Source organism: Cryptomeria japonica, chromosome 1, assembly GCF_030272615.1.
Source record: "Cryptomeria japonica chromosome 1, Sugi_1.0, whole genome shotgun sequence".
Classification (NCBI taxonomy): domain Eukaryota; kingdom Viridiplantae; phylum Streptophyta; class Pinopsida; order Cupressales; family Cupressaceae; genus Cryptomeria; species Cryptomeria japonica.
In genome coordinates, this window is record NC_081405.1 from 34,105,260 (window position 1) to 34,113,646 (window position 8,387).

General features: G+C 35.9%; 1 protein-coding gene across 1 annotated transcript in view; it reads left to right on the forward strand.

The window, feature by feature from the left end:
- The window catches only part of LOC131048662 (large ribosomal subunit protein bL9c), a 60,188-nt gene extending 54,570 nt beyond the window's left edge, over nucleotides 1-5,618 (forward strand). Inside the window, exons 5-7 of the mRNA XM_057982707.2 lie at nucleotides 4,908-5,008; nucleotides 5,188-5,235; nucleotides 5,343-5,618. Of these exons, the coding sequence (XP_057838690.1) occupies nucleotides 4,908-5,008; nucleotides 5,188-5,235; nucleotides 5,343-5,460 (267 nt within the window). The 3' untranslated portion in view covers nucleotides 5,461-5,618. The remainder of the gene's footprint in view (nucleotides 1-4,907; nucleotides 5,009-5,187; nucleotides 5,236-5,342) is intronic.
- Nucleotides 5,619-8,387: the final 2,769 nt, after the last annotated feature.

Genomic DNA, 8,387 nt, shown 5'->3' on the forward strand with positions numbered 1-8,387 from the left:
ATATGAGAATTTCCTTCTCACCTAAGGGATGCACTCAATAATGTGCAAAGCGAAGAACAAATCCAAGGCAACTCCAAGACATTCAAGGCATTGAAGATAAAGGGAGATCAGTCACGCCATGAACAAAGGATTGTTCAGAAAGGCACAAGGAGCCCCTATGCAAGGATCAACATCAAGGAGTCAATCGCAATGAAGATCAGTAAAATCAATGAAGGAGATGTCAAGATACACATTTGCAACATGTTCTACTCTTCAAGTACATCAATGAAAGGGCAAATTTGTGACATGAGGATGATAGCAAAATCAAGAACTGCATCAAGCTATACATTTCGAAGTGAAAGAATTTAGGAACAAGCTGAGGTGGCATCCTAGTCATCATCCAACATATCAGATTGTGCCACATCAATATGTCCAGATACATTGAACTTGACACATTCAAGGTGGAGCAAGTGACACATGGCAATTATCAAATTTTGTTCTATGTACCTAACCTCATCACTCATTGGTCAGCATTCAAAGATGGACATGTGTCCAATTACATGTAATGATCTCATTGGCCAAAAGGAAGTTTGTTATAACAAACCCTAATTAGGGTTTCATTGTGCAAATCTTGGCCATTGATTTGAAAAATCAATCTGAGCCATTGAAATGTATTGAGCTCTCGATATAAGGCTCAGTCTCCTCATTGTAAAGGTTAATATAGATAATAGATAATAGTGGATCAATAGTAAGAAGTAGAAGTAGAGGAGGAGGAAGCTTGTAATTGTTGCCACGTTATGTTGAAATCAATTTAATACTTTCATTGAAGTTATGGTGGATGTATGTGTTGTGTTTCTACATTTTGCATGGTTCCTTGTTACTTCTCAAATTAAGATAAAGTTCATTGATCATGGTGGATGCCTATGAAGAATTGTGATGAATTCCTTGGTTCATACTTTTTGTAGTTTGCTGATTGTAAGCTACAATGTAAAGTTAGCCTAAACCTTGTTATTGTGCTAAGTTCGATTGTGGATGCTTGTTCAAGTTGCATCAGTATTGGGTATTTAAGTGATGTATTTGCAATGTGAAAATCTTCCACTTCCTTAGAAGATTGCATCGGTCTTGTGTAGTTCTTGTCATCATGAGGAAGCAAGGCTTGATTTGAGGGAATTTGTCTATCTAAGTAACACCTATCATCATCATTGATCTTAGGAGTAGCATAGTCTTTCTAAACCCTTGTCCTTTTTATCTTTTTTTAAGTTAGTTAGATCTCAAGTTCAAACAAAGTTCAAGTATAAACGTAAGTCCCCTTGTGATTCCAGCAATATCACATCTATTATCACTGAGTCTATCCACAATATAATGTCAAGACTTGACTATCGGAACCTTGGAGTCGACTCATTTGATCACATAGTTTGGCATCCGAGAGGTCTTTGTTCAAGAGAGGATAGAATACTTAGTATTTTATTTTGTGTTGCATGGTGTCATAAAAAACACATCAACACTTCTAAGGATACAAGTGAGTTGAAGAATGAATCAAAGGGAGAGTTCCTGATTCAAGTGTGCCACTATCAAAACATTATAAGATCATGAAGAGTGAATGTTGGAGCTGACTGGATTAGAGGCAAGTTGTACTTTGAAGGTCCTAATTGTATATCTTTCATATTGTTGAGATTGAGGTCCTAGCCTTTGAGGTGCTGCTTAAAACTAGGCATTTGAGATTGGTGTCTCTAGTGGGTTGGTGCAGATTGGTGTCTCTTGTAGGTCAGTGCCTAGAAATTTATGTAAATATTTATTATTTGTGATGCTGGATTTGGACAGTAGATCTAGAGCAGCTATTCTCACTATGGTTTTTCCCATATTGGGTTTTCCACGTATATTTTGTGTTCTTTGGATGATGTGTTTTGAATTGCATGCCTTAAGTGCTGCATCATTGATTTACATAAGATAGGTAGATATGGTATTTACATGAAGATGTCATTTAAGGTAATTAGTGTAGAGGAATGATTAAAAATTGCATATACTGATTCACCCCCACCTCCCTCTCAGTATATTGTGTGCCCTTTATGTTTGATCATTGATGTATGAGGGTTTCCCATTTTCATTGTCGCTACTAAATACTGCCAATCAACATTTAGTTATTGGAGTTTGGCATCTATATTCTATGTTCCATATTTATTTCTGTTACTATAAATCAGAAAATAGAATAGAAATTGCATATTTTTACAAAATTTCCAGCTAGGGACATTACATTCATCCATAGCTAGTAGCTACCATAGCCTTAAAGCCAATTGTGGTATCCCATGCAAACAAAAAACATCACCCAATTCTTAAAGCTAAAAGAACACGATGACATCTCTCATAGAAACAAAGCCAACGATAGGGCAACATCAAAATAGGGCTTACCAATCAAGGTTTGGAAAGCCCAACTATGCCTAACATGAAATCCCCGGACAGTGGCTATACAACCCCTCAAGACTATGATTATGGCACTTCTTGATGGACCAACCAAAATAAAGGTTTAGATCAAATGATACCCACATTCATGAAGTAAATAAAGCATCTAAGAATCACTGTTAATAGTTAGAACAAAACAAAGACTATTTATAGAAACAATAACTGTATTAAAAGAGTATAAGCGAAATACATCACTTGAAAATATAATAGAACTCATAAAACCAATTTTGGAGGCCGGCTCCAAAAGATATCGTTCCTGCAGCTTGAAATCAGTTTAGCCACACTCAGAGATACCTCAATGGCACTTTACAACAAAAACCAAGACTCTATGCTAAGCAATTATAACCACTGTTCACCAAAGAAACAATCTTCTCCAATTTGTTCAGAGATAGTTCTTCTCTTCCAGTAAAAACCTTAGTGCCAATTGTCAAACTTCCCTTTTTCTTCTTCTTTCTTCCCCCAAAAATTCATCTGTTCTCTCCAGTCTCCACTACTTTGCCACAATGCGAGCCTAGGCATGGTGGTGCCTCAAAATGTGCAGGAATCTAGGCTAAAGAGAACAACTCAGTCAATGGCCTTCAAAAGCACAAAACCAGCACTGAACACAACCAAAATGAAAATAAAAACCAAAATGACCACAACAAAGCCACAAAGGCCTCTACAAGCTTTGAGGAGGTGCAACATTGAATGCATTTGGCCAGGAGCTTTCAGTGTTCACAGTCCTTGGACTGCCCTTGCCTCCTTTCCAAGCCTCCCACCAACATGGCAAAGTTTTTACCAATAAACATTTCAATTCAAAAAATAGGAAAATGAAATTAGGGCTCCCAACAAGACACTAGATCATAAGACATAACATAACACAAAGTCACTTAAACATAACACCTAGTTACTTAAACATAACACAAAGTCACTTAAACATAAGTATAACACAAGATCAGTAAAATGCTAAGCACTATGACCATAACTGCACACCATCATGTGACCAGAAATACAAGCAAACCCCCACAAGATGACAAGATCTTAACATTAGAATCCTCATATTGTGATCACCACTATTTTGCTCTTCAATAGATTGCCCGTACAAAATTTAGTTTCTTGCACCAGGGTACCCTTACCAAGTGTACGATGCTGATGATGTTCCCTGCATCAAACAACATGAATTTAATCAGCGGTATCTGCATGTTACAAAAAGATGAAATCCAATAATGAAATGTAAAGTTGTATGTTACAGATCAACTAAGTTTGGTGCAATCTCCACGACCAAACCTTCCAAATCAGTACCAGAGTATATGCCAAATAATCTGCTAATATGATAGTAAGTCAAAATATGAAAAGTATTGCTATTGCAAAACTGAACAATTGAAAACAGAGTTACGACAATGCAGTGAGAGGCCATAGAAGATCTATAAAACTATGTTTAAGTGTTTCTACGATGGAAACAGGGATGCTAGTACATTAAAATTTAAATTTGAGGGGAAATTTTTAAATAATAAAATTACAATTACAATAAATTATAAAATATATAAATTAAAACAAGTATATTAGAACATGAAAATAGAAAAAAATAATAAATTTAAGTATAGTTGTATATGAAAATTAATTTTTTTCTAATAAAGGCTTTGTTGTCTAAAGCAATAAAGCATTATGCCACTATTTTGTTCCTCCAGCAGTGGCTCTTTTGTCTTAAGCAACAATGCAAATTAAGAGATTGGCTGTGTACCAATTTATTTAATTTTTAAGATGCAGACAAAACATGTTGCCTTGTGAATATATTAACAAGCATTGTGAGCAGTTTCCTCATTGAGTCAGAATTAGATCATTATCGCATTGCTTTTAGATCACTTTGAATTAATGTGTCGTTCATCTAAAAGAAGATTTCAATGCCCATACTATGATAGAGAGCTTCATATTTAGTAATGGAAGACCCTTTTGACAGTTAGAATTTATTCTTTAGAATTTATATTGTCATCTGTTTCTCTTCTTTAATTTATTATTTAATTTATGCTTGATTGATTTAATTTGTTAGACATGCCTGTTCTTATGCTGAAATGCTTGACAAAATTAAGACAAACATAGTGACAAAATAGTGATTATTTCTTTTTTATAGTGACTGTCCCCAGCCACAATGATGACATCCAGGAGTTCTTGAAATGTTTTTTTTATCTTGAGTTAACATTTGTGGGGTGTTTCCGTTGCTTTTTAAAAAAAATTAGGGATGACTAATGAAATTTCCTTGCCTTCCTCACATATCTGGAACAGTACAGGAAAGGGGACACCCAATAATTTCTGGGGGACATGCCCCCTTGTATCCTTGCTACAAACCTCCTTTAATGGTCTATAGGAAAGGAAATAAGGGAACTGTTCTCTTTCAGTCTAAACATCAGATTGGAGCATTCATCCTGAGTGCTTTTGTTATATACATGTGATCCTTGTCCCAATTTAATGTGTGTTTTCAATTTGGTTTGTATCAGGTCAGGGAAGAGTTGGAATCCCTTGCATTAATGCTGGAAGCTGCAGGAGCTTTTAAGGTGAAGCGTAAGACTGTAGGAAAGGGTAAACAAATATTTGGACGGTAAGTTTCTTCTTACTTTAACTTTTAATCTATTGTATCTCTACATCCTTTGACCATTGAAACCTCTCCAATGTATAGATACTTAATGCTTTTAGGATTGATGGCTGCACAGATTTGAAATTTATAGTTATGCAAAAGAAATTTGACTGTTATTGTTTGTTTTCTTCAAATGTTTCCAGTGTATCTGAGCAAGATCTATCAGATATTATCAAGGCACAACTGCAGAGGTCAGTGTGATGTATTTGATTGTCTTTTAAAGGCAAAAATATCAGTGGGGTTTTCTCATGGAACACCTTCCTAATCTCCAAGGGGAATACTTTTGCTGTTTTGACAGGAATATAGACAAGCGTATTATTACCATTCCTGAGATCCGTGAACTTGGCCAATATGTTGCAGAGATTAAACTACACCCTGAAGTTACAGCTCGAGTACAGATAAATGTGATAAGCTAACTGATCAAATGGTCAATTTTTTTGAAATTTTACTATCCTGAATTTTATGAAACCGTGTGAGCTCTTTCTTGGCAATGAGAATTCAAACTGTATATTCATTTTTGTATTGTCAAAAATGATAAAATTGTCTAAGATATCCAAAAGGCAATGTTTCCTCAGTTGGCTTAAATGTGTCTTTCTTCATTTCTGTCCAAAGTCTCTCATAGTTGAAGGGCCCTTTTAAAGACTACTATTAAAAAGAGTCCTTAAAATACAATAATTGATATGAAAATTAATTAAGGGAACTTTCCTTGATCAGGGAAAAATCAGAATATATGTTCTTACAGGTTATCCAAAAGAGCTTTGGCAAATGGTTTACTACAAAATCTTCATTCTAGAAAAAGACAACATTTCCAAGATTTGGATAGAAACATGTGGATCGTTTAAGTGCCATAATGAAACTCTTGTACTAGAGGTATTTACACCATAGAGGCCTCATAGTCAGGAAGGTCATCCTTCTTATGTCCAAGTTTATTATAACAAAAAGTTAAAACTAATGATGAATGATCCAACACCTATAATTCAAAATTAACTTTATGAATAATGTTTCATTCTTTAAAAATTGCTGTGCTTGTGTCTTCTAACCTATAGTTGAAACTGAGTTGTGTTAAAAGCACACTGGTGCTTTCTTTGACAGAAGGAGAATACCTAGGCTTGTCTCGTTTGCAAGTCAAGCCCCTGAATCACAAATATACATTGCAAGCAAAGTAAAATGCAAGTGCCATGTCATGTGATGTAGAGATATGACTTTGGATGCTCTCTAATAGAATGAATTTGAAGTGATTTCCAATGTTGCTTATTCTTTGCTAGTGTCCTAGGATTGTCTATATTATATGGCCATAATTGCTCAATTTGAGATTTTTGGCACATGAGCCAAGGAGGTTCTAATATTCAGAAAATTTGGCGATGAGGTGTGTGATTTGGAAGTTGAATAAGGTAGACAAGGTCATGTCCGGTGGCCTAGTCCATGGATTGGGCTGCACCATGCAGCCTAGTCTTTGGGTGGTAATGCGTGAGGAATGGTGATTAGTCTAAACCAAGGGGATCTATAGTGGTGGTTGGCTGGTGGATTATAGTGTATGATTTGGATAGTGCACCAAATAAGTCAAATTGGGGACTATGATTGTACATTCAATAAAATCTGCTTAAAGTAGTGTAAAGTGTAGAGTATGCACTTTTATTTTATTTTTTGCATTTCCTCCACTTTGGTTTTTATGTAAAAGTGTATGAGGTATGCATGTTAAAGTAAATATGTACTAAAAGAAAGACAAGCATGAAAAGACACTATTGGATCTTAAAATGATGCTTCAATGTTTTTATGTACTCACAAAAACACACCATCCTTTTCCATTTGCATGCAAAATCATTAGTTGTACTTGCAAAAAGTATGGTACACAAAAATCCATAATCCATAATCATAGCATTGCAACAAATATGAAGCAAAACTTGTAAGATGTGATAGATGTGATGGTTACTTTTGTGTATGCCATGGTGTTTAGGGCAATGTGGAAATGGAACTTTTTTTACTCCAACTATACATGTCAAGTGATGTAGAGAAATTGTGACATACAGGGAAATTTTAGCATTGGAATATTGGATTTGATAATCGATACAAGAGGAGCCAACTAGCACAATATAGTGTTAAACAATTGCACACATAAGAGTAAATACAAGATATACCTTGGATTACCTTTTGTAGGGAAATTCTCGATAAGAAACACATCACCACTCAATCTATTGACGAGTGTAATGTTTACAATATACATAGATTCTCTTGTTTTGATCTTGTAACTTCAATCCAATGCTAATCTAACATATAATTGTTCACCAAAAACTTGTTCTAAGAATGTCAATGTGAAGCAGTCACTGGCTAGGAGGGACCTCAAAGAGATTAGTCCAGACCGGTCAACAAGAGTAAACACAACGGAAACACAGGGACATGATAGAGGCAATGCATAACAGATTGAATTATATCATAAAAACTAATTACAACCAATAGGTAACAATCGGGTTACAAAAACCGACTCACATGCCTGCTAAAACATGCTCAAAATACAGAATAGGTCACAATCGGGACCTCAAATCTTAAGATCTATCTTCAATGCTCAATCTCATTTCTTGATTACATCTTAATGCTCTATTACAATGATATATACGATCCAAGGGGATCCGGTCGACCCAAAAAAAGGGATCAAAACCCGAAGAACAAGACCTAATGTGCAAAACCAACAAGGTTAGCTTCCGCCAAAGAAATTCCTTTGGAAAATCCAAAGGATGAAGTGTAGATCATGGGAAAAGGTCGGCCACATGCCAAGGAACATCGAAATCAACGCTCAGGGCTCCACAAGCTACAGAAGGGATCCAGTAGATCACCAATGCAAATAGGTCTAGGCAATTGGTAACAGAAAACTGTTTTGGAAACCGGTAGCGATAACTTGTTGGAAAATGATCCAAATGCTCCACAGTGTGGAAATAAGATGATCAGGTCTTCAAGCAAAATCCAACTCCACAGGTTCTGGTGAGCCACATCCGGGACACACAAAAAAAATGCTAAAATTGCAAACATAAAGCAAAACAGAAAGGAAATATTTTTGGTTGATGCAAGATTGCTATGAACAGGGGATGCTCCGGCATCAGACATCCGGAGTTGTGGAAAAAAAGCGAGTCTCTCACTTTGCTAGGCTCAAAGGAAAACTTAGGCGGTCTACCTCTGCCTGAGAAATCCAAGATGAATCTTCAATTGGTCTGTCCTTCCACTTCACAAGATACTCCTTATATTGACTGCTCTAAGTACTATGCCCAATCCTACTATCCAAAATGTCTTCGATCTGATTCGGTTCCTTCTGGGGCAACTGTTTTTCCTAGTCTGCAATATTGTACTCATTGAA